Source organism: Lepidochelys kempii, chromosome 11 (genome assembly GCF_965140265.1).
Source record: "Lepidochelys kempii isolate rLepKem1 chromosome 11, rLepKem1.hap2, whole genome shotgun sequence".
In the NCBI taxonomy this organism is placed as follows: Eukaryota; Metazoa; Chordata; order Testudines; family Cheloniidae; genus Lepidochelys; species Lepidochelys kempii.
Window position 1 is genome coordinate 21,139,623 of NC_133266.1, and position 27,750 is coordinate 21,167,372.

Below are 27,750 nucleotides of genomic sequence, written 5' to 3' on the forward strand. Positions count from 1 at the left end.
GAACAGATGCTGTAGTATTAAGAACAGCTTCTGGCTTCTTGTATTCATTTGTGGTAGCAGTAACTAGTGAAATGACAGGCTTAGCTGCTATTTCAATTTAAGGATCAACACTATTTATCTGTTTGAATATCTATTTAATTGACAATAACTCCCCATTCTTTTAAAATATGGTAAAATGTTTGAAAAATTCTCTTTACTAATTGACTTTTTTATGAATTGCATATAAGGTTTTTCTCCCTTGACCACTGCACAAGCCATCAGGGTTTTTTTTTTTCTCTTTACATAATATGGCACTTACTGGCATCATCTGCTTTAATCTTTAGGAGGGTTCTCAAAGAACTGTTAGAGTCACTTTTATATTTTCATTTGCACATTGGACTTGTTTAAACTTTGACCTTCTAGGATCCAAATAATTTTCAAATGTGAAAAGTGTAACTTATATTGGTCTAAACAAGCATTAGTCAGTTTGGACTAAACAATTGATGAAGTGGGATTTGTTCTGCAGGTCATGAGGGACTAAAAGGAGTGAGTTATCCCTGCCTGTTCTTTCATCCTTTCCATTTCCTTGGGGATAATATGGGCTGTTAGTAATGTGCTGCAAACTGTATTTTTCTAGAACAGCTTTGAAATCTTGCTTTGTGAAATGTGGACCATTTATAACTAGTTCCCCTGGAAATCCATAATGACTAATCACCCTTTCATTTTTTTTTCAGTTACACAGTCTCGTGATATTAGAAAAATATGCAGAACCTACTTCTCCCAAGTACAATGGTGTACCTCAACTGATTTCAGTGGAGTTATTCCTGATTTATATAATTTTCAGAGGTAAATCAGATGGCAATCTCTGTGATACCTTGAATAATACTCTTGCAATTAGATAGTTTTGTCTAATTAGCTCATAGAGGTCTAAACCTCTTCTCTTTCATGGGCTGTCTGTTAAGTGTTGTATCAAAGTTTTCTTTTTCTTCATTTTATTGAGCTCTTGTTTTGACAGTACCCACAGGGAGTTACTACTTTCACAATGACACTATTTACTACAGGCTACCATACAGTATTTGTACCTTAGTCTCTGTTCTATTCTGGTAACTTGAAGAACAATCTGGGTGTTGTTCAAACAATTCATCACTCAAGCCAAAGTCAGACACTTCTTTGCTCATGAATTTGGAATCTACTAAGTGGTTTTTCACTGCATAGAATATTTTAATTTTACAGTGAGACTCTTTAATATATTTTGGTCTTTTATCTGTAATATGTTACGATACAAGCTGAATTTTATGATATGCCAGTGGAGCTAGCTTGACCTCTTAGGCTACGGTTACACTCGCAAGTGTACATGGTTACTTGTGTGTGCTAGACTGTGTACCACATTCCCACACTGAGTGTCCACATATACAGATCTGGGCACTGCATAAGTATGCCATACCCATACTACTGCTTTTTGGTACAAAATGGTAGCTTTACTATTTCAGGGACCGTATCTCAGAGTTACTGTTTTCCCCAGACTGAATGAAATTTTTGTGCAAGGGAGTGTCTTTATCCTCCACTGGCACAATAAATGTCAATGTTTATAGAATAAGGAGAGCATTGTAATCAAAATATTATATACATGTTGCAGCTATGGTCTATTTCTGGCCTTACACAACGATGCAATTTATGACCTTGTTCTAAGATATTTACTACTCCTACAGATTACTTTCTTCAACCAGATCATATAAGCTCTTTGAGGCACAGACCATTCCCTTTATTCTGTGTTTGTACAGCATATAGCACAGTGGGGTAATGGTCCATGACTGAGGCGCCTCGACATTTTCACACCAAAGCCTACACATTCTAAGCTTGTGAGATGTCCCTTAACTCTCTTAGGCTTATCTTTCATTCTTATGAAACTTAAGAAAGAAGTTCCCAATGACATTTCTATTGTGGCACTCATATTGTACCTGCCAGTTAGGTGATTAACATTCATCACGTTGGCTCATCATTCATGATGGTAAATAATGATAAGGAAAAGTCAATTCTACATAGATGTCTGGATCAAATGGTAAGCTTGGCTCACTTGAACAAGATGCATTTTTATACAACTAAATGCAGCACCATTCATCTGGGAACAATGAATTTTGCTTTCACTTTTAGGATTGGGAACAAGTAGTTGCCAAGATGCAATCGTGCATTTTTCTTGTTAAGACTTGATTATGCTTTGCTTTACTCTGCTGTGACACACAAGACTCTATATGTTACACTTACTGAAAAAAGTCAGATGTTGGAGGCTGGCATCCCTATAGTGACAGAGTTAAGGTTGTAGTTTGTGGTGTATGGTACTTGGGGCAGCCATTAAGTGGAGGATTAGAGCAAAAGTACTGTCATGTGGTTTACCTTTTCATTTCTATCCCTCAGGAGGAAAGTTGCGTGAAGAAGCTTTTTAATTACATTCTATTTGCTTTTACTTATTAAAGCAAGGTTGAAGAAGTAAGATTAGAATGGAATTTGTCAGTGCTCAGCATTTATGAAAATCAGACCACCTCTATTTAGGTGCCTAATTACGTATTTAGAAGCTTGACTTTAGGCATTCAGATTTGGGCCTAAATGTTTAACACTTAGGTCCCAATACTCCAACTTGTTCTTTGTGGGTGGGCCCTTTACCATAGAGCCCCTAAATGTGCCCAGTGGGGCTCTGCGTAGGCACAGGAGTCCACCCACATGGAATTAATTGCAAGATTGGGGCCTTTATTATTTTTCTGTTTTGTTTTATTTTGCAGCTTGTTTAAAAATGTACAGCTCTGTCTATTAATGTTGCCTAAACTGGCTATAAACTATAGACGTTTTTAACATTCTGAATTTTCTTCTTTGATAATACTTGTACTGAAGGCACATTGTTTTCTTTCCTATGGAACAAAAAAAATGTTATACAAAGTGAAAGAATTAAGCAGCATGAATTGTGACATTGCAGAGAGCCATCTGAGGAACAGCTGTAATGTCTTTTTAGGAAGGGATCACAGAGCCTTCATTTAATCCACTTTAGTATGACTCTGGGGTGCTGCTAACTTATAATAGGCTTAAATAGAAATAAGTGGAGAAATTTCCAGTGTTTTCATTTAGGGACAAGAACAATGTCTCACCTCTTTCACAGTTTTCTTCATCACTGCCATCCACACAGTCATGGATTCCATCACATAGCCATCTGATGGGGATACAGTGGGCCTTATTTTTGCATCGAAACTGATCTTCTTTACATTCTGTTACACAATCCATCTGTTTAAATACAGATGTGTACTGCAGTATTCATTAACAATAACAATACAGTTATAGACAGACCAAGCAGAATTCTTCAAGGCTGTTAGAATTTAATTGCCCTGGCTGCTTCTTCTTATTTACTATTAACAATGCAATTGAAATTGCTACTGAATTTCAAGTCAAGACCTGGAATATAGATGTTCTGATATTATATGCTTGCATATTTTGCTTTATCATTTGGTGGTGAAAACATTGGGCTCATGGAATTAATTCTTGTTTTATTAATTTTCAGTTTCTAAACTTGTTGATCATAAACCTCACATCAAATAGTATAAGGGGCTCAAAAGAAATGCACCAGTTACCTCATCAGAGCCATCAGCACAGTCAAATTCTCCATTACACCTGAGAGATGCTGAGATACATCCTCCACTGGCACACACATACTCGCTTGAAGAGCAGGTTGGAGATGCTAATTACAAACATAAATTTTAAGATTAGCAATTCATAAATAAGTAACTTCATATTTCAATGTTAGTATTAGGTAAAACATATTAGATAAACACATATTTTGTTGTAATTGACAATATCTTGTGCAAATTCCATAATCTGTAATTATGGTACCTGTTTTGACAAAAAAAAGTTGCTGTGTACTTTAAAGGCACTATTAAAAAAGTTGCACGTGTATTTTTTATGACAAAAGTACTTTTTTTTAATTGTCTCCATGCTCAGAAAGTTCTGAGTAACAGACCACAGGATATTAATATGGAAACCTCTTAGGCAACCTTGACCACCAAAAAAAAAAAAAAAAAGGAGTTTGAAGAACGGCTAGGCAAAACCCCAAAAGGTAATATCAAAATGCTTTTTAAGTACATCAGAAGCAGCAAGCCTGCTAAACAACCAGTGGGGCCCCTGGACGATCGAGATACAAAAGGAGCACTTAAAGACGATAAAGTCATCCCAGAGAAACTAAATGAATTCTTTGCTTCAGTCTTCACAGCTGAGGATGTTAGGGAGATTTCCAAACCTGAGCCGTCTTTTGTAGGTGACAAATCTGAGGAATTGTCACAGATTGAAGTGACACTAGAAGAGGTTTTGGAATTAACTGAGAAACTTAACAGTAACAAGTCACCGGGACCAGATGGCATTCACCCAAGACTTCTGAAAGAACTCAAATGTGAAATTGCAGAACTATTAACTGTGGTTTGTAACCTGTCCTTTAAATCAGCTACTGTATCCAATGACTGGAAGACAGCTAATGTAACCCCAATATTTAAGAATGGCTCTAGAAGTGATCCTGGAAATTACAGACCGGTAAGTCTAATGTCAGTACCGGGCAAATTAGTTGAAACAATAGTAAAGAATAAAATTGCCAGACACATAGAAGAACATAGATTGTTGCGCAAAAGTCAACATAGTTTCTGTAAAGGGAGATCATGTCTTACTAATCTATTAGAGTTCTTTGAGGAGGTCAACAAACATGTGGACAAGGAGAATCCAGTGGACATAGTGTACTTAGATTTCCAGAAAGCCTTTGACAAGGTCCCTCACCAAAGGCTCTTATGTAAATTAAGTTGTCATGGGATAAGAGGGAAGATCCTTTCATAGATTGATACTGGTTAAAAGACAGGGAACAAAGGGTAGGAATAAATTTAAATTTTCAGAATGGAGAGGGGTAACTAGTGGTGTCCTCAAGGGTCAGTCCTAGGACCAGTCCTATTCAACCTATTCATAAATGATCTGGAGAAAGAGGTAAACAACGAGGTGGCAAAGTTTGCAGATGATACTAAACTGCTCAAGATTGTTAAAACCAAAGCAGACTGTGAAGAACTTCAAAAAGATCTCACAAAACTTAATGATCGGGCAACAAAATGGCAAATGAAATTTAATGTGAATAAATGTAAAGTAATGCACATTGGAAAAAATAACCCCATACAATACATACAATATGATGGGGGCTAATTTAGCTACAACTAATCAGGAGAAAGATCTTGGAGTCATCATGGATAGTTCTCTGAAGACATCCATACAGTGTGCAGCAGCAGTCAAAAAAAGCAAACGGGATGTTCAGAATCATTAAAAAAGGGATAGAGAATAAGACCGAAAATATCTTATTGCCCTTATATAAATCAATGGTATGCCCACATCTTGAGTACTGTGTACAGATGTGGTCCCCTCATCTCAAAAAAAGATATACTGGCATTAGAAAAGGTTCAGAAAAGGGCAACTAAAATGATTAGGGGTTTGGAACAGGTCCCATATGAGGAGAGATTAAAGAGGCTAGGACTTTTCAGCTTGGAAAAGAGGGTATGGATATGATAGAGGTATATAAAGTTATGAGTGGTGTGGAGAAAGTGAATAAGGAAAAGTTATTTACTTGTTCCCATAATATAAGAACTAGGGGCCACCAAATGAAATTAATGGGCGGCAGATTTAAAACACATAAAAGGAAGTTCTTCTTCATTCAGTGCACAGTCAACCTGTGGAACTCTTGCCTGAGGAGGTGGTGAAGGCCAGGACTATAATAGGGTTTAAAAGAGAATTAGATAAATTCATGGAGATTAAGTCCATTATTGGCTATTAGCCAGGATGGGTAAGGAATGGTGTGCCTAGCCTCTGTTTGTTAGAGAGTGGAGACGGATGGCAGGAGAGAGATCACTTGATCATTACCTGTTAGGTTCACTCCCTCTGGGGCACCTGACATTGGCCACTGTCAGTAGACAGGATACTGGGCTGGATGGACCTTTGGTCTGACCCACTATGGCCATTCTTATGTTCTTATGTTCACAGCGATAACTACCTCTATCACTCTAATATAAATGTGTATTTTCAAAAAGAAACAATAGCATAAATACAATAACAATAACAATAAAAATTAAGTAAAACCTTTGCACTAATATAGCATCTTCCAGCTAAGGATCTCATACATTTTGATAGCTAATTGGGACATAAGTGACACACAGGTTTTGTGCAGGCCCTCTGTAAAAAGGGAATTTTATTAATTAATGAATTAAGCCTCATATTACTCTTGTAAGGTAGGAAAATAATCCATTTTACAGATGGGAAAGTTGAAACACAGAAACATTAAATGATTTGCCCCTGTTACACAACAAATCTTTTCTGCAATGGCAACAGAACTCAGATCTCAGACCTCTCAATCCCAGCACTGTTTTAGGGAAGTGGGTGGTCACAATGGATGCTTTGGGAGCCAACTTTCTGAGGCATCAGATCATCATATTCTGGGATTGAAAACCCTCCCCTTGCCTTTTTGTTTGTTTGCACATTTTGAGTGGGGTGGGCAGCAAAAATGTTTCCCACTCTAAGCAAAAATCCACCTAGGGCTGGCCCACTATTATTAAAAATAATGACACTACTCTTTCAAAATTTTTACGCAAATGTAAATGACTATCTACAATAGCTATTTGCTTGCTCCGTGCCATGCTGACTAATAATGAGTGAAGAAACAACACAGAACATAAAACCCAACAATTAATGATATTTTACCATCTGGGGAAAAAATATTGTGGGAAAGCAGAATTTTGCAAGACTGATGTACATGTGGGGGTTATATTCTGAAATGAGGCATGTAACACAAATTGTTGTTTACCTCAACAAAACTTCATATTACATGCATTTATGCAAGTAGATTTTTCAAGATATGATGTGAAGGACACCATACATTTAATACAAACGATCTCAAGCTAAAGAAAATGTGTAGTAAGAGTAGGGTATAATTTATATTTATAGTGCATCAGAATTGAGTTAGGCACTTTATACTGTAAATATGACAAGGTTCTCATCCCAAAGACTCCACATTCTAAGGCATTCAGTTATGCATCAGATCTGTGGGTATGGACCCTGGTGCCTCTACAGCAGTGGTTCCCAAACTAGGGGTGCCACTTGTTCAGGGAAAGCTCCTGGCGGGCTGGGCCGGTTTGTTTACCTGCCGTGCCCGCAGGTTTAACCAATCGCAGATCCCAGTGGATGCAGTTTGCCGTTCTCGGGCAATGGGGGCTGCGGGAAGTGGCGCGGGCTGAGGGACATGCTAGCTGCCCTTCCCACAGCCCTCACTGGCCTGGAATGGTGAACCGCAGCCCGTGGGAGCCGCGATCGGCAGAACCTGCGGACACGGCAGGTAAACAAACCGGCCCGGTCCGCCAGAGGCTTTCCCTGAACAAGCGGCGCCCCTAGTTTGGGAACTACTGCTCTACAGAGTGCGAGTGACTTCAATCAGACTCTGCATGGGCACAAAGGACAGCACGAGCAAATTACAGTACAGGATCAGGATCAAAATACACAATGAAAGTAAAAAAAAACTATGTGCATCTGGTATATTGTTTCCAATATAAACGTCAGAGGTATAGGGTAATTTGACAAAAAACAAAACAGCTCAAGTATTTTTTTACAACTGTGCAGAATAATATCAGGTAAATAGAACAAGTCTTCTAAATTTTAATAATGATTATTAATATTATTATTAATAATGCATAACTCTTATATCTAAAGATCTTAGAGTACCTTATTATGCTTTAAACACCACAGTCCTTATGTTAGGAAGTTATCCATTATTATCCCAATTTTACAGCATGGGAAACTGAGTAAAAAGTAGACTAAATGTCTTGCCTAGTTTTACACAGGAATTCTTGTAGTAGAGCTCAGACTAAAAATGCTAGAACTCTGCTGCTAGTATCATATATGCGCCACAGGATATTTTCCCCACTCTTCTAAGCCTTCTGTTTGCTTGCTCTGTGGATGCCCAGCCACAAGTAGCAGTAACAATTTAGTTCCCGAGCACTGTGGTTTGCTGCACCCCATCCTCAAGCATACCATGTCATTCATGAAGGTAATGAAAAACACATGGTCTAAGCCCGGGTTTCTCAAACTGGGGGTCAGGACCCCTCAGGAGGTCACAAGGCTATTACATGGGGGGTCACGAGCTTTCAGCCTCCACCCCAAGCCCCGCTTTGCCTCCAGCAGTTGTAATGGTGTTAAATATATAAATCATGTTTTTAATTTATAACGGCCACACTCAGAGGCTTGCTATGTGAAAGGGGTCACAAGTTAAAACGTTTGAGAACCACTGGTCTAAGCCTCTCTATTTCATATCAGGAAGTGTAATGTGAAACTGAATCAGTTTTGCAGAAATTCTTTGCAAAAAGGATCACATATACAACAAACCAATGAATTTACTACTGAGTCTGTGCCTGTTATTTCTGATATCAGTCATCTTGATTTGTTTACTCACTTTTTCTTTTCTGTTCTTCATATCTTTTTAATACTTTTATTTTTTTCCTGGAAAATTTAAAGATCACTTATATAGACCTACCTGGTTCACAATTTTTCTCATCATCCCCAAATTTGCAATCTTCGTGACCATCACATTTCCATTTTGCTGATATGCACTGACCATTGGAACACTGGAACTGGTCTTTTGAACAGCCAGGTTCACAATATCTCTGTTATAAACAAAACAATATAACTGAGTATATCTATTAATATAAAGGTATTATATAAAACATTTGAAAACGTTCAGCCAGTCAGAATGGCTAGAGCCCAGTTCTGCCACCCTTACTCAACAATGAGAAGTACCTTGCTACACAGTATGATACTACTGATTGTGACTAAAAGTGGTAGAACTGAGCCCTTAATTAGCAAAGAACTCTTTAACAGGGGGTACAGTTTTTGCAATGGGATACCTGGCACCTTATTTGACAGTCACTGTTAGTAGTATAATTATGTTGCCCTGATCATAATTTTGGCAGAGTTTTAACCTGTAAATATTAATGTAATTAACTCCCTCCCCAATTATTAATATACTGATGCTTGCTCTCTATTGGGGTATCTTTACTTAATAAAGTGTTATCAAATGTACTTATTTGCTTGTGAAACCATTTACTATGTATCCAAATATATTAAAAACTTTTTAAACTACTTAGTGGGTGCATAAAAATGTTCAATAGTAAAAGATGCTCAAAATAGGATGGCAAGACTAGAAGACTGAAACAAAAAGAATATCAGGGCACAGCATCCTCGGTGGTAGCAAATTGCAAAGAACCCTGAGAGAAATGTCTGAGATGTAGCAGAGCCAGGGGTGAAAGTACTGGTTAGAAGCCGGTACCGGCCAGTCCGCAGCCCACATTAAAGCACTGTCGCGGCAGCACTTGAACATCCCTGCCCCTTTTGCCTCCCCTGTTGGCGGCCCTGCCATAGGGTCTATACCGACCAGGGGTGGGGCAACAACGTTAAAGCACTACCGCAGCAAAGAACCAGTGCTTTAACGTCACTGCCCTTTCCACCGTCTGTCGGTGGCCCTGCTGGTACAGACCCTACTGGCAGGGCAGCTGACGGGGGAGGCAAAAGGGGCAGGGACATTAAAGCGCTGCTCCGGCAAAGGACCTCCTTAAAGTGCTGCCACAGCAGTGCTTCAACATCCCTGCCCCTTTTACCGCCCTCCCTCCCCCGGCAAAGGGAGCAGCTTCCCCGGGCCCTTTTAAATTGCCGCTGGAGCGCCAGGCAGTGCGTGCCAGGCGGCGTGGAAGGGCTGGCTGGGGGAGGCCCCTGTCCCGCTAAGTCTTCGGAGTTACTTTCACCCCTCAGCAGAGCTCTATATAATGATGGAAAACAACACTATTACAGAAAAAAATTAAAGTTAATTTTACCATGATCAGATACAGCATAGAGCAACAAGCAGATTTGTGTGCATTTATCAGTGTCGGAAAAAGAACTCAGTTATGCTATCAATAAATATCTTTATTTTTTTAGTTATAGGTATATAAATATATAAAATTAGCAATCCTAAGGGATTTTATAAACTTAATTTATTTGATTTCTTAGAGCCATTTACAGCTTGAGAGTTATATGTATATGTATATATATATATATATATATATATATATAATTCCCATTGCTCTCCTTTCTGATAGTTACAATATTTACTTAGTAATATTTCTATATCAGAAATGCTGTTTTTCCCATCTGTTTATAGCCTGTGCTCCATTATCAAGGGGCTTCATTCCCTTGCTCCGTGCAACTGCCACTGCTTTTAATAGGAGATCCATATGTTGACTCGGGGTAGAATGTGAATATGAATAAATGAGTGCAAACTATAAACAGAACATGTAAATACTGAAACTATTTGAGGCTGTGAAATGTATGTACACAGACAGCATGATTGTCAGGTGACTGTATTCTGCACTTGCAGCACAGGGAACAGAACTCACAACCTTTTCCTCCAAAAAAGACAAGCTTCTCCTACATAAGCTAAATGAGAATTTCCCTCAGATATAACTAGTAGCATTAGTCCTATTTTCCTTCCCTCTGTGCATTCACCTGGAGGTTGTGATATTTGATGGCTAAGGATGGATTTTTTTTGTTGCTTCCCAGTGAGGGGGGAAAACAAATCCTACCTCAGCAAGCTGTATTTTGATCTCAGTTTTCTAAAGGAATATTTTTTCCTTTTGGCCTGTGAAGAAGCCTACCTCATCTGAGCCATCTGCACAATCGTAATCCCCGTCACACCAGAATCTCGCAGAAACACAATCTCCATTTGTGCAGAGAAAGTCTTTCAAAGTGCAGGTTTGAGGCTCTGAAGGAAAGAAAATAATTAATGCTTATAGCCTTAATAATGTTTTGAAACTAAACTCTTACGTTCCAAAAGGAAGGAACAGAAAAATTACACAAAACAAACTACAATTAGTCAAATAAATGTGAATGAATGGTTTCGAAAAAATAGAAAATATTAATCAAACAGTTGTAATAAAGACTTTTCATATGGTTAAGAATTTGTGCCAAAATATTCTAAAAATAAAAAATCTTTGCTTATGACAGAGCCTTAGAAAGAATACCTTTTGAGCTAGCTCATAATTCTTCACACAACTGTAAATTATATTTGAAAATGAACAGACTTTACATTAAATTATATTATATTGCATAACTAGGTAAACTACCAAATACTTTTAAATACTTATGAGCAGCTTCTATCTATATGCAGAAAAGCAATCAACTGTTGGCAGATTTGTTTTTTGCTATAACTACTAGTTGTCACCCATTTTATGAAGGGGTCTGTCACAAGACTAGAAATAGAACTTTTTCCAGACCTGGTAATAAGGGAGGGAAGTAGAAGAAAAGGGGCACTTGGACTTCTGCAGCTTATTTATACATCTTTTTGTAAGTATATAAAAAGTTACGGACAGCCCAAGCAGAATTCACCTAAGCTGTTCAAATTTTATTGCTGTGGTTACTGCTTTTTTATTTTTTAACTGAGAAGAGGGATTGTTAAGGGTCTAAGATGGAATTGGAAGGAGGTAACTCTAAGCACAGTTATAGACTGCATGTTCAATGAGCTTGGAGATGAAGGGGAGATGGGATGAGAGTTGGAGATGCAGATGGGGTCAAGGGTGCGATTTTTGTGAGCAGGTAAACGAAAACATGTTTCTATTCTGGGAAAAGAAATGAACCAGAAGACAGGCAAGAGGTTGAATAGAAAGGTGAAAATGGAGGCAAGGCATGATGGGATGTAGGTCCCTGGAGGGTTTAAAGGAGAAGAGCAGACAAGAAACTTCCTTGTGAGTGATGAGGGAAAAACAGGTTAGAGTAGAGAAAAAAAGGAAATGAAAAAAGGGAGAAGGTCCTATTGTATCTCATCAATTTCTTCTTTGAAAAGTCAGAGGGATCCTGAGCAGAGAAGAAGAAAGGTGCAGGAGTGGGGAGCTCCAGAAGGAAGTGAAAGGTGGCAAAATGGTTGCTGGGCTAAGGGTTGTGGGACAGGATGAGTGTGTAGAAGTCGATCTGATTAGCTATGGAGATGGACAAATTTGAGGAAGAGACAGAGCATTCATACTGGAGAAAGTCCATGCAGTTGTGAGACCTCTGCCTGAGACAGATTGCTATGTGAACACAGGAGTGAAAGAAACAGATGTTGAAGGTGAGCTAGGAATATGGGTTAACTGGTGGAACCTTGTGATTAGAGAGAAGGGAAAATGAGTTGAGAATGGTGGACAGCAAACTGTGTAGAATCGATAACTAAGTTAATGGAGGAAAGGAAAAAGGGTAGGGAAGAAGGCTTTGAAAACAGAGAGACAGTCATGGTTGTTGATGGACTGGGAGTCACTAAACAATCAGATGGTAGGGTGAGGAAGAGGGGCAAGTGAGTTATATTGAAAGAGCCACGGTAGTCATCAGAAAGGATGAATACAAAAAAAGAGATCTCAGCGATAGAGAAGAATTTGGTGAACACCAGATCAAGTCAGAGGCTGTTTTCCATACAGCCTTTCATCTAAGTATTGGGAGTCTTAAGTCCAAATTGTCTTGAGAAATTGTTCATCGATGTGGGAGCAAACAAATTATTGCCCAAGTCTGAAATACATTTGAACCCTCACACCACTCTGATTATGGACACACTGCCTATAAGAACTGAAAGAGCAGGTGGTAGGGCTCTCTCTTTTTAATGCAGCTGGTTTCTTAACACTGACGTGTGACCAAGCTGTTACAAAAGAGAGCTCTAAGAGAAAAAACACAGGAAACCATTATATAAAAACTATGTGCTATTTTTCCTAAAAGACTTGTTCCTTCCCTTCATAAGCAGTAGCTTCTGGGAGTGACTGCTATGAACACCTGTTCAGAAGCTTGGAATGAAACACATCCCATCCCTGTCAGCTCCTGTTGTAATTCCTTGCCACAATAGTAGTATCTACACATCTTACTCCTGATTCTTTTCTGGGTTCTCAGTCATTTTTAGCACCTCTGAACAGAAAAGACCTAATCAGACAAACTTAGAGCTGAAGACTAATGAGATCTACTCTGTGCAAGGCAGAGCAAGGCTGAAGAGTCTTAAGTTCAGTTGGACTGATGCCGAAAATACTCTGTACCATAGATGGCTCATGCTTTTCAAACTTGTCACTAGTGAAAAATCCACTGATGCAGAAGTTGATGCCATCCACTCACAGCAAGAATGAGATCCCAATTTACATGTACAAGACCTAGTAGAGCATTAGTCAGTGTGAATTATTATTGCAAGGACTTTGAAAGAGGGTATTGGGATTTTTTTCTTTTTTCCTATATTATGCTTAGTGACATACTTAGCAGCAAGACATTTTGAAGGAAAGCATTCACACAAAGATTAGTAGTCATCACTTTTCTCTGAAAACCATAAAGCAATCTAGTAACTGCAATACGACATTTTCCCCTTCCACCGACATACATACACTTTCTTTCTCTTAAGTGCCAATTGCATCCACAGATTCCCACCTCTTTTTTTAAAAAAAAACACAGTTTAACTTTCAAGATGGGAACAACACGAAAACAATTGGTAAGGCAAATATTTTCAAAAGTAGCTTCTTATTCTGGGTGCCTAACTTTCAGAAATGCAGAGCATAATGCTGATCAGAGCTCCTACTATCTTCAACTAAAGTGCGATACATTTAAGAACTTCTGGAAATTAAGTACAAAGAGACTCAAGCAGAGCACCCAAAAACTAAAACACCCCAGAATCAGAGGCTAATTTTGAAAAATATTGCTCAAGCATTTAAGAGTGAAATACATGTATATTGCCATCAGCACCAAGTAGTCTGACTGTTGAATTCTGCAAGATCCAATGCATCTATTCTTCTTATAATAGAATACTCACCAGCAACCACACACCACACAACAAAACCACTAACCCAGGAACCTATCCTTGCAACAAAGCCCGCTGCCAACTGTGTCCACATATCTATTCAAGAGACACCATCATAGGCCTAATCACATCAGCCACACTATCAGAGGCTCATTCACCTGCACATCTACCGATGCGATATATGCCATCATGTGCCAGCAATGCCCCTCTGCCATGTACATTGGCCAAACTGGACAGTCTCTACGTAAAAGAATAAATGGACACAAATCAGACGTCAAGAATTATAACATTCAAAAACCAGTCGGAGAACACTTCAATCTCTTTGGTCACTCGATTACAGACCTAAAAGTGGCAATTCTTCAACAAAAAAACTTCAAAAACAGACTCCAACGAGAGACTGCTGAATTGGAATTAATTTGCAAACTAATAAAATTAACTTAGGCTTGAATAGAGACTGGGAGTGGATGTGTCATTACACAAAGTAAAACTATTTCCCCATGTTTATTTTCCCCTCCCCCTCCCACACTGTTCCTCACAAGTTCTTGTCAACTGCTGGAAATGACCCATCTTGATTATCACTACAAAAGGGTCCCCCCCACTGAAAATAGCTCACCCTACCTGATCACTCTTGTTACAGTGTGTATGGTAACACCCATTGTTTCATGTTCTCTATGTATATAAATCTCCCCACTGTATTTTCCACTGCATGCATCCGATGAAGTGAGCTGTAGCTCATGAAAGCTTATGCTCAAATAATTTGTTAGTCTCTAAGGTGCCACAAGTCCTCCTTTTCTTTTTGTGGATACAGACTAACACGGCTGCTACTCTGAAATCTGTCATTAACTGAACTAGTTCTGCAGTAGTTTTCCATACAAACAGATCAAATGTTGACACTAGTGGATTTTTCAAGTTTATGCACATATTTATCTTATTTTTCTTAAATCCACAGTGCATTGTGCATATATTTGAGCATTCCATTGTCATTTGATTCTGTTCCTGCTCAATATGCAATGGATTGGAGGTTCCAAAATATGATAAATTATGCAAATTAAATAATTTGTGGAAAAAGTAATTCACATGCAAATATGTATTTGTCATGTTTCTGTACTGATTTTCAAAATGTAAGCAAATCAGGTTTTTCATACTGATAATTAATTATTTATAACCAGAGTCCTGATGCTGGGGAAAATGCACACATTGCTTGAAATTCTCAATTGTCTGTTTGGAAAACAAATTTCCAATGTCTCTGGCATGTATCCATGTGATTTATTTGTGAACTTAGAGGGCTACTGTCACATCAATGTACAGAGTGTTACTGAAAGGAACACATACTAATAGTAATAATAGGTATTAACAGAGTAAGTTCTCTACACATAGAATAAAGGACAGAAACTTCCTAATTCCTTGTGATGTACAAACTCCTTCCTGGTTAAGAGATACTGTTGGATGACTGGAAACCACTGGGTTTTTTTTATCCTGAAAACTCACCTCGTATAATTACCTATTTTGTTTGACTGTATTTCTTTTACACTCCTGCACCATCTTACACAGTTCTGAATATGCATAAATATGCAGCTTATGGATATTTCCTAAGCTGGAGACCAGCTTGCACTTTGTACAGACAAAGTCGCTTCTGTCCTGTGGAAGAAAGACAAACATGGCACATCCAGAGCAGGTCACAACAGCTGAACACTCTCCATCCATATTACCTTCCTTCTACGAGCTTCCTCAGGAGTTGTAGTGACTACTCAGAGAAGTCAGCAAGATGTAAGCCTCAGTGGGCTCTCCCCGGGCGAACTCCCAGGCAAACTCCCCCTGTTAGCCTCTCTGCCGTTCGCACTCAGCTGGTTTGCAGCTGACTGGCTTTTTATAAGAGTCAGGCCCACTTAAGGCTCACCTGGAACAAAGCACTCCCAATTCACACTTTTCAAACAACCAATCAGTTGCATAAGAGAAACTGAAGATTTCCTGGACAGACGTCAGGATATGCTTCTATGGACACAATGTTCTGAAGATTCAGAGGAGGCTGCGCAGCAGAGACAGGAGGACAGTGAAGAAATTTGGCAGCATGTAACCTCCAGAAGAAAAAAGGGGAGCATCCATGTATCAGCAACGCAGATAGAGGTAAGCAACCATTTTCATGTTCTCTCCACAGGTACTAATGTGGAGAGTGGACTAGATAATACATCTGAGGGAAAGGAACAGAAGGTGACTCCGCCGATTGGAAGGCATGAGATGCACTGTCCTAGACATGGGGGTTCCACAACCACCACTCCCAAGAGAAGGAGGCAGGTGGTGGTGGTCAGGGTGTCTTTCCTCAGGGGGACTGAGTCATCCATCTGCTGCCCCGACTGGGAAAACCGAGAAGTCTGCTGCTTGCCAGGAGCTAGGATTCACAATGTGATGGAGAGACTGCCGAGAATCATCAAGCCCTCGGATCGCTACCCCTTCCTGCTTCTCCATGTGGGCACCAATGATACTACCAAGAACGACCTTGAGCAGATCACTGCAGACTACGTGTCTCTGGGAAGAAAGATAAAGGAGTTTGAGGTGCAAGTGGTGTTCTCATCCATCCTCCCTGTGGAAGAAAAAGGCCTGGGTAGAGACCGTCGAATCATGAAGTCAACAAATGGCTACGCAGCCGGTATCAAGTAAAGTGCCCCAAGAGTTGGTCCTCGGACCAGTTTTCTTCAATATCTTCATTAATGATCTGGAGGATGGTGATGTCCTCAGCAAGTTTGCAGATGACACTAAACTGGGAGGAGAGGTAGATAAGCTGGAGAGTAGGGATAGGATACAGAGGGACCTAGACAAATTAGAGGATTGGGCCAAAACAAATCTGATGAGGTTCAACAAGGACAAGGGCAGAGTCCTGCACTTAGGACGGAAGAATCCCATGCACCGCTACAGACTAGGGACCTAATGGCTAGGCAGCAGCTCTGCAGAAAAGGACCTAGGGGTTACAGTAGACGAGAAGCTGGATATGAGTCAACAGTGTTGAGAAAGCCAATGGCATTTTGGGATGTATAAGTAGGGGCATTGCCAGCAGATCAAGGGATGTGATTGTTGCCCTCTATTCGACATTGGTGAGGCCTCATCTGGAGTACTGTGTCCAGTTTTGGGCCCCACACTACAAGAAGGATGAGGAAAAATTCGAAAACGTCCAGCGGAGGGCAACAAAAATGATTAGGGGACTGGAACACATGAGTTATGAGGAGAGGCTGAGGGAACTGGGATTGTTTAGTTTGCGGAAGAGAAGAATGAGGGAGGATTTGATAGCTCCTTTCAACTTCCTGAAAGGGGGTTCCAAAGAGAATGGATCTAGACTGTTCTCAGCCGTAGCAGATGACAGAACGAGGAATAGTGGTCTCAAGTTGCAGTGGGGGAGGTTTAGGTTGGATATTAGAAAAAACTTTTTCACTAGGAGGGTGGTGAAACGCTGGAATGTGTTACCTAGGGAGATGGTGGAATCTCCTTCCTTAGAAGTTTTTAAGGTCAGGCTTGACAAAGCCCTGGCTGGGATGATTTAGTTGGTGTTGGTCCTGCTTTGAGCGGGGGTTGGACTAGATGACCTCCTGAGGTCCCTTCCAACCCTGATATTCTATGATTCTGTGAAAAGGAAAAGGAAAAGGAAAAGACCCAAATGTAGGTCAAGAAATATGAGTTCAATATATTAAATTTACATTATAAAATGAATTTTGTAGGGTAAATTATCATGCTAAATTGTATGCAATAACCAATTATTGATTACTGTGAATAGGATAACAGTAGTTTAAAGTAAAAAGTAATATGAGAGCTTTACCCTGCTCTCACTGCAGCCAATGGAAGATTTGATATTGTTTTCAAGGGAGTAGGTTTATGACCTCTTTTAAAGAAATGTTAAAAAAAAATAGCTTCGAAACAATTACCTAGCAACAGTAACAGGTATTCCTACTCTGGTTAGTTTCAAGCCATTTTACATTTTTTCTTCATTTTCTTTCAGTTTTATATAGATTTTATGTTCTTTGATTAATAACAGTAAAGGTGCGCTACTTTCTTTTAGACAGGAACAAGACAGCTGACTACTATAGAGTATTCTCTACAATAAAGATTTACCTGAAAAAGAAAATATTTTTTTCCAGGGAGAAGGGGAGGGGGCAGGGAAAGATCTTCAGTAAGAGTGAAGGGAGATAAAAGATGCCCTACACTTTGATTCCAATGTATTCAAATTCAGAGTTAGTTCACCAGAGCTATATACTTCTGTACAACCTTTGTTTTGTTGTTTGGAAGGCGGCACAAATGGCTGATGGTAGACCTCCTTGGCTTTAATGTTTTTAGAAGGACTTCCCAGTACAAGAACATTCTTCAAGGTAGCTATTTTATTGTGAAGAAGCTTGGAGTGGGTCTGAACTAAAGCCACTGAAGACAATGGAAGTCTTCCCAATGACTTCAATGAGCTTTGGCTCAAGACCAACAAACACATTCTTAATCAGTTATATAAAAGTCAAGTGAAAGGCTCAAGACATTGGAAAAAATGGGTAGTATGGGTTTATGAGTTACAAGAGGTACACAGATAAGGAAAGAATGATAACGTTCAGCTACACTGTGCAGGAAGCAGAGTTAAGTCATACTAAAGAACGATTTTCACTACACAGGTATTTCACATTATATTGATAGTAAATAATTCCATGAAAAACTGTTAAACATTTGTTACATTTTCCAACCAATGCTCTATATCACTGCTAATAAAATCCTTTCCCAAAACCCCTGTGTGTCAGAAGATGTTATATAAAGATAGATGTAAATACCTGAGCTGAATTTCTGGAAGGCAATTAGTGCATTCAGTACCCTTGAGAAACAACTCATTTTCTGATATCGATGCCTGACAAACTCTTTGTAAATTCATGTATGTCACGAACAATTTATCTTCATAATAAGTGTAATATATTTTGTCAGTGCTTTTGTACTTCTTTTTCATATTTTTTTTGTTACAATTAGTTCTAGTAATGGTGAGATAGCATATAAAGGTTTTTATAAACTTATTTCAAACACAGCAAGGCTAGTTTATACAGTTCCATGAGATATCATGATTTTGTAGGTTAATACTTCAATACTAATCTCCTGTTTTCAACTGTGATTCAAAATATATATTTGAGAAACCAAAGGAAAAGTTTTTACAAATATTAAGAAAGAGCCAGAAGGACACAAATAGAGCAAAATTCACTATTATGCAGACAGCCTACACAAGGCCTATGTCTCTCAGTTCAGGGTAATTACACCTTCATGATCCAGCAAGGGCACCTACTCTTAGGCTTCTAGCTTCCCAGTCTTCACCTCTCTTCGGAAGAGATGCACATCTCTCTCCTTCCTGAATGGGTTTTTTCCAGGTTGTATAGCTCTCTCCACCTAGGAATTCCCCAATGAAATCAGTCTATCTAAGCAGACCTGCTTTACTTTTCGCCTCAGGGATGGTAAATAGTGTAATTATCACAGTTAAATTACCACACAGCTCTTTCTAATCAAGCATATTTATTCCTGAGGTAAAAGCATTACAGAGAAAACTATTAAAAACAATAAAAGAACCCACATGCATGCTAATAAGCTTACCACCAACCAGGGCTCTGGTGAGTGAACAGTCCTTCAACACCCACCAAGGGGTTTTGCTGTGGTTATAACTTCATAACCACCTTGGTTCAGAACAAGCACACTCATGAAGCTGAGAGCCACTCCTTTATCCAGTGAATATCCTTTATCCTTTATCTGAAGAGACTGTGAATAGGTAATCAGACAGATAATGGGATTTCTCTTCAAGGACAGCTTCAAAAGGATGAATCTGGCCGTGGGTAATTTGCATTCCCTGCCTTCCAAATATTTCCTAGGAATCCCACACAACTTTGTTTGTCTAGCACATTGTTTCAAAGACTTCTTTGAAGGATATAACATCTCCCAGGGTTTATATTAGCCATGTCTCCTCCTCAAAGACGTTGCATACAATTGCACAATAATACAAAAACATTTGCATTCTTAATATAATGAACTCCTAAGATACTTAAACTTCATTCAGTAAGGTTTAACTTAATTCATTAAGGTTTGTTGAAGATATTGCAGCAAATTGCCATTTCTGTCACACTGTGTACCACTTAAGTCTTGCTTTTAGGATTTAAATGGGAGTTACTCGATACATAGGCTGTGTGTATGTGTCCTCTATATGGGGTGAATTTCACCCACAGTCATTAGTATACTACAGATGTCTTTATCTGGGAGTCTAAAGAACAGCTGATGATTGAAAGGGAGGTTTAATTAGCTAGGTAAATATAAAAATGACAAGCTTAATAAATTAAAAAAAAACCCTTGACAATTGATTACTCCACTGTTATTTTAAAGTTTCTATCACTATCTGTACTGCGAGTTTCAGAGTAGTAGCCGTGTTAGTCTGTATCCGCAAAAAGAACAGGAATACTTGTGGCACCTTAGAGACTAACAAATTTATTAGAGCATAAGCTTTTGTGAGCTACAGCTCACTTCATCGGATGCATAGAATGGAACATATAGTAAGTACAAATATATACACACATACAGATAAGTTGGAAGTTACCATACAAACTGTAAGAGGCTAATTAATTAAGATGAGCTATTATCAGCAGGCGAAAAAACTTTTGTAGTGATAATCAAGATGGCCCATTTAGATGGTTGACAAGAAGGTGTGAGGATACTTAACTTAAAGAAATATATTCAATATGTGTAATGACCCAGCCACTTCCAGTCTCTATTCAAATCCAAGTTAATGGTATCTAGTTTGCATATTAATTCAAGCTCAGCAGTTTCTCCTTGGAGTCTGTTTTTGAAGCTTTTCTGTTGCAAAGAAAATAACAGAACGCCACTAGCTGTCACTAGATTCAGCCCCCAACTAAAACCTCTCCAGTGCATCATCAAAGATTTACAACCTATCCTGAAAAATGATCCCTCACTCTCACAGATCTTGTGAGACAGACCAGTCCTCGCTTACAGACAACCCTCCAACCTGAAGCAAATATTCACCAGCAACCACACACCACACAACAAAAACACTAACCCAGGAATCTATCCTCACAACAAAGCCCGATGCCAACTCTGTCCACATATTTATTCAAGTTTCAGAGTAACAGCCGTGTTAGTCTGTATTCGCAAAAAGAAAAGGAGGACTTGTGGCACCTTAGAGACTAACCAATTTATTAGAGCATAAGCTTTCGTGAGCTACAGCTCACTTCCTCAGATGCATATCGTGGAAACTGCAGCAGGCTTTATATATACACAGAGAATATGAAACAATACCTATTCCCACCCCACTGTCCTGCTGGTAATAGCTTATCTAAAGTGATTTCCAGCACAAATCCAGGTTTTCTCACCCTCCACCCCCCCACACAAATTCACTCTCCTGCTGGTGATAGCCCATCCAAAGTGACAACTCTTTACACAATGTGCATGACAATCAAGCGGGGCTATTTCCTGCACAAATCCAGGTTCTCACATCCCCCCCACCCCCATACACACACAAACTCACTCTCCTGCTGGTAATAGCTCATCCAAACTGACCACTCTTCAAGTTAAAATCCAAGTTAAACCAGAACATCTGGGGGGGGGAGGGGGGTAGGAAAAAACAAGAGGAAACAGGCTACCTTGCATAATGACTTAGCCACTCCAAGTCTCTATTTAAGCCTAAATTAATAGTATCCAATTTGCAAATGAATTCCAATTCAGCAGTTTCTCGCTGGAGTCTGGATTTGAAGTTTTTTTGTTTTAAGATAGCGACCTTCATGTCTGTGATCGCGTGACCAGAGAGATTGAAGTGTTCTCCGACTGGTTTATGAATGTTATAATTCTTGACATCTGATTTGTGTCCATTTATTCTTTTACGTAGAGACTGTCCAGTTTGACCAATGTACATGGCAGAGGGGCATTGCTGGCACATGATGGCATATATCACATTGGTGGATGTGCAGGTGAACGAGCCTCTGATAGTGTGGCTGATGTTATTAGGCCCTGTGATGGTGTCCCCTGAATAGATATGTGGGCACAGTTGGCAACGGGCTTTGTTGCATGGATAAGTTCCTGGGTTAGTGGTTCTGTTGTGTGGTATGTGGTTGTTGGTGAGTATTTGCTTCAGGTTGCGGGGCTGTCTGTAGGCAAGGACTGGCCTGTCTCCCAAGATTTGTGAGAGTGTTGGGTCATCCTTCAGGATAGGTTGTAGATCCTTAATAATGCGTTGGAGGGGTTTTAGTTGGGGGCTGAAGGTGACGGCTAGTGGCGTTCTGTTATTTTCTTTGTTAGGCCTGTCCTGTAGTAGGTAACTTCTGGGAACTCTTCTGGCTCTATCAATCTGTTTCTTTACTTCTGCAGGTGGGTATTGTAGTTGTAAGAAAGCTTGACAGAGATCTTGTAGGTGTTTGTCTCTGTCTGAGGGGTTGGAGCAAATGCGGTTGTATTGCAGAGCTTGGCTGTAGACTATGCTTGATTGTCATGCACATTGTGTAAAGAGTTGTCACTTTGGATGGGCTATCACCAGCAGGAGAGTGAATTTGTGTGGGGGGGTGGAGGGTGAGAAAACCTGGATTTGTGCTGGAAATCACTTTAGATAAGCTATTACCAGCAGGACAGTGGGGTGGGAATAGGTATTGTTTCATATTCTCTGTGTATATATAAAGCCTGCTGCAGTTTCCACGATATGCATCTGAGGAAGTGAGCTGTAGCTCACGAAAGCTTATGCTCTAATAAATTGGTTAGTCTCTAAGGTGCCACAAGTCCTCCTTTTATATTTATTCAAGTGAACCATCATAGGACCTAATCTCATTAGCCATGCCATCAGGGGCTCATTCACCTGCACATCTACCAATGTGATATATGCCATCATGTGCCAGCAATGCCCCTCTGCCATGTACATTGGCCAAACCAGACAGTCTCTACGCAAAAGAATAAATGAACACAAATCTGACATCAGGAATCATAACATTCAAAAACCGGTAGGAGAACACTTCAACCTCTGTGGCCACTCAGTAAAAGATTTAAGGGTGGCAATATTGCAATAGAAAAGCTTCAAAAACAGACTCCAATGAGAAACTGCTGAGCTTGAATTAATATGCAAACTAGATACCATTAACTTGGGTTTGACACAAAAGTTTCACATGTGGGAAGTGCCCAAAGTTATGCACATAAATCTATAATTAGGGTTATAAATTACATGGCCTGATTTGCAGAGGTGCTGAGTACATATACCTCTAATTGTCTTGAATGCGGATTTGGGTGCCTAACTTTCGTCATCCACTTTTGAAAATTCTGACCAAAATGTTTTACTTCACAGGGACTGACTACAAATAACACATTCTGATCTCTGAAGAGGGGATAGGCGGTCTTCCACACTGACTGGCAAAAAGCCAAGCATGTAGCCTTTTCTTGGATTTTATAAGAAAGAAAGAAAAAAAGATAAGAACCCAGCTATTAAACTGCGGGGGTGGCAGTACAGAGCAATGTATAGGATTCTTTCTCTAAAAATGCCTAACAGTGATACTCTAGATGTTGCCCCTTTTACTCATGATTACATTTCAGGGCTCAAAGATGAAAGGAACTCACCCCTTCCTGTGAAGGTGTCACGCATTACTAAGCTAAAACTGGTGTTACGGGTCTTTACTGGGAGTAGCTAGCTCATACATTTCAAAATGTATGCAAGAAGCCCTAATCTGCACTCCATATTCACAGTGAGGAACAAAGTGAATTAGTCCCATTAGCTTTAATGGGGACCACTTTTTGAGTAATGTGAAAGTCAATGTGGATAAGGACTTCAGAAGTGAACCTGATTAGATTTAAAATATGGAAGTTCCCCTACTGACTATACAAAGTGTAACAGGCTGGCAGAACAAATTATCCCATTGTTCACTGGTATTTATGCTCTCGGGAAAGTGTTATGAGGGTTTGCTGACTCAGTGATGTTGCTGACTCATGGATATACCTGAATATAAGAAATATGGGAGTTACCCTCACACAGAGAAGTTAGATTAGCCAATCATCAGTTTTTAACTTGCTCTCCACTTACCCTCTAACCTTATTGTCATATGTCAAGTGTTCTACTGCATATTCATATTATGCAGAATTGTGCATGATACTCTTTTAATTGGCTACAGATCTTTATGGAAATAATTCAGATATGAGACTTTCAGAATCGTCATTTTGGATTCAGGTCAACTGATTCTGAATGTGCCAGACTAAATGTGACTACAAATGACAATGCAAAGAGTAGGATAGATAAAATCAAATGGACAGCTTATCAGTATAGAAAAAGTTCCCTCCTGGTTTATTGAATAGGCTGCAAGATTTACTTACTGCAGTTTTCTTCATCTGAATTATCACCACAGTCATTTTGGCTGTCACATCTCCAGTGATCTGGAATACAGTTGTTGTTTTTGCACTGGAATTCATGAGGCCCACAAGTCTTTTTATCTGCAATGAAGATGCCACCATTTGCATCAATGTATTCCATAAAGGCAGAACTTAAAAGATTGCTACTAAAAGGCGTGGGATAATAATATTCCAAGATATATGTCAAATTAAGGAACCCTTACATTGTAAGTGGTACTTATCTACCAAAGACAAAGAACTATTTTACAAGGCAGCCCCATTGCAACTCTATTCTATTGAATTCTATTCCATACACATTCTTATACCACACTTATCAGTAGTGCAGTCAGCAACATGACTACACATGTCACATTTCTCAAGATTATATTGACCCATGGCCAAAGCAACACTAATTATCATACAATAATAAAAATGTTAAGTAGTGTTTTTGTAGCCATACCAGTCCCAAGATATTAGAAAGACAAAGTGGACAAATATCTTTTATTGGACCGTCTTCTGTTGGTGAGAGAGCTCAAAGACTTTTTTCTCTCACCAACAGAAATTTGTCCAATTAAAAATATTACCTCACCCACGATATCTAATAAAAAAGAATTCTCAGCTTTCAGTTTGGATTTTGATAGAGGAAAACGAAGACATTTTTAATTGATAAGTGGCTGTTCTGAAGCTTTTTTGAACTGAAGTAATGTGAGAAGTTGTATTCCTGATAACATTTCAAATAAAAAAATAAAACCATGAGGTATAAACGCCACAGTATCCCACTGTTGCTAATGGTAGAAATTGTGAAATTGTGCAAAATTCAGAAGTGATGTGTATGTTAGCGTGAAGGGGGACTTGGACTCTCTTAGAGCTATTTATACCCATTATATTGATGGGTCATGGACTGTAAGTTGGTACAAATTACACAGAGGAGTAGGATGATGTAAGAAAGTATTTATTAATATGTTGAACAGCACTGGTCCTAGTACAGACCCCTGGGGGACATCACTATTTACCTCTCTCCATTCTCACCATTTATTCCTACCTTTTGTTTTCTATCTTTTAACAGGAGTGCCTGGCAATGCTTTCAGGATCATCTAATGATCCCTAATTTAATTTAATGACAAGCCTTTAGTTATCTTAATCACCCTGCCTCTGTTTATAAAAAAAATTCTCTGCCCCAAAGGCAGAAGCTGGGAGCAGCACATCACTAAGGTTCTGTGTTTGTCACAGAGGTTGTGGAACTCACGGATCATGTGACTTCCTGTGACCTCCGTAACTTCTGCAGCAGCCAGTGCTCAGGTGGCTCTGGGGACAGCCACATCAGCCGTTGCTGGAGTGACTTCGCAGACAGATGCTTGGGTGGCCCTGCAGCCAGCCGCACCAGGCCCCTCTCCCTACAGCTGGTGCCACGGATCGCCCAGGGCTTCCTCACAGCTGCTGGTGCCACAGGTTCCCTCCTCCAGACAGCGCCCCTCCCCCAGATCCAATCAGGTGTATAGAATCGTAGAATATCAGGGTTGGAAGAGACCTCAGGAGGTCATCTAGTCCAATCCCCTGCTCAAAGCAGGACCAACACCAACTAAATCATCCCAGCCTGGGCTTTGTCTAGCTGGGCCTTAAAAACCTTGAAGGATGGAGATTCTACCACCTCCCTAGGTAACCCAATCCAATTCACCACCTTCCTAGTGAAATAGTGTTTCCTAAGATCCAACCTAGACTTCCCCCACTGCAACCTGAGACCATTGCTTCTTGTTCTGTTATCTGCCACCACTGAGAACTGCCTAGCTCCATCCTCTTTGGAACCCAAGCTTTCAGGTAGTTGAAGGCTGCTATCAAATCCCCTCTCACTCTTCTCTTCTGCAGACTAAATAACCCCATTTCTCTCAGCCTTTCCTCCTAAATCATGTGCCCAGCCCCATAATCATTTTTGTTGCCCTCCGCTGGACTCCCTCCAATTTGTCCACATCCCTTCTGTAGTGGGGGGACCAAAACTGGACACAGTACTCCAGGTGTGGCCTCACCTGTGCCGAATAGAGGGGAATAATCACTTCCCTCCATCTGCTGGCAACGCTCCTACTAATACAGCCCAATATGCCGTTGGCCTTCTTGGCAACAAGGGCACACTGCTGACTCATATCCAGCTTCTCATCCACTGTAATCCCCATCTTTTCGGCAGAACTGCTGCTTAGGCAGTCGGTCCCGAGCCTGTTGTGGTGCATGGGATTCTTCCTTCCTAAGTGCAGGACTCTGCACTTGTCCTTGTTGAACCTCAACAGATTCCTTTTGTCCCAATCCTCCAATTATTCTAGGTCACTCGGACCCAAACCCTACCCTCCAGCATACTGACATCTCCCCACAGCTTAGTGTCATCTGCAAACTTGCTGAGGGTGCAATTTATCCCATCATCCAGATCATTAATAAACATATTGAACTAAACTGGCCCCAGGACCAACCCCTGGGCACTCCGCTTGATACCGGCTGCCAACTATACATCGAGCAGTTGATCACTACCCGTTGAGCCTGACAATCTAGCTAGCTTTCTATCCACCTTATAGTTCATTCATCCAATCCATACTTCTTTAACTTGCTGGCAAGAATACTGTGGGAGATTGTAACAAAAGCTTTGCTAAAGTAAATATATATCATATCCACCGCTTTTCCCATATCCACAGAGCCTGTCACCACATCATAGAAGACAATCAGGTTGGTCAGGCATGATTTGACTTTGATGAATCCATGTTGACTGTTTTTGATCACCTTCCTCTCCTCCAAGTGCTTCAGAATGGATTCCTTTAGGACCTGGTTCATAATTTTGCCGGGACTGAAGTAAGGCTGACAGGTCTGTAGTTTCCTGGGTTCTTTTTCTTTCCCTTTTAAAATATGGGCACTATATTTTCCTTTTTCCAATTGTCCAGGACCTCCCCTCAGTCGCCACGAATTTTCAGACATAATGGCAAATGGCTCTGCAATCACATCAGCCAACTCCCTCAGCACCCTTGGATGCATTAGATCTGGACCCATGGAATTGTGCATGTCCCACTTTTCTAAATAGTCCTTAACCTGTTCTTTCACCACTGAGGTGAAATTTCCTCTCCATACTGTGTTGCCCAGTGCAGCATTATGGATATTTACGATACTCACGTGCCGTAATTTTTTATTTCTTGCCTGTGACCTGTCCATGACTTTTACTAAAAATACTCATGGTTAAATCATAGCCTTACTCATCGCATATCACACTCAAGCTGTGTTGCAGTTAAGAGCTCCGTCTAGGGTAGGGTATGTACTGTGAACAGACCTCAAGTATGAAACCTGGGGGGATGGGAGGGGCTAGAGCCCTCCCCCACATGGGACCCCTGACTAAACTATAGGCATATTTATGCAACAGAGTACAAAGTGATATATTGGGCAATGGGTGTGTTTACACTTATAATGCTACAATTAATTGGAGCTATACCCACAAATCTAGTGAAAAACATAGCGTTTTCCCACACTTTTGATTTAATTACTCACTGCATCAGAGACAGGATGTTTGCAGTATATAAAACCCAAATGAAATTAGTTTTCTTCAG

The 27,750-nt window shown here is 39.9% G+C and overlaps 1 protein-coding gene across 12 annotated transcripts in view; it reads right to left on the minus strand.

The window, feature by feature from the left end:
* LRP1B (LDL receptor related protein 1B) overlaps positions 1–27,750 on the minus strand; it is a 1,327,274-nt gene that overhangs the window by 151,952 nt on the left and 1,147,572 nt on the right. For all 12 annotated transcript variants that reach the window (XM_073305381.1, XM_073305383.1, XM_073305382.1 and 9 more), the window contains 5 exons: positions 24,167–24,283; positions 10,704–10,810; positions 8,552–8,681; positions 3,591–3,697; positions 3,114–3,246 (listed from right to left, as the gene is read on the minus strand). In XM_073305381.1, coding sequence (XP_073161482.1) covers positions 3,114–3,246; positions 3,591–3,697; positions 8,552–8,681; positions 10,704–10,810; positions 24,167–24,283 — 594 coding nt within the window. The remainder of the gene's footprint in view (positions 1–3,113; positions 3,247–3,590; positions 3,698–8,551; positions 8,682–10,703; positions 10,811–24,166; positions 24,284–27,750) is intronic.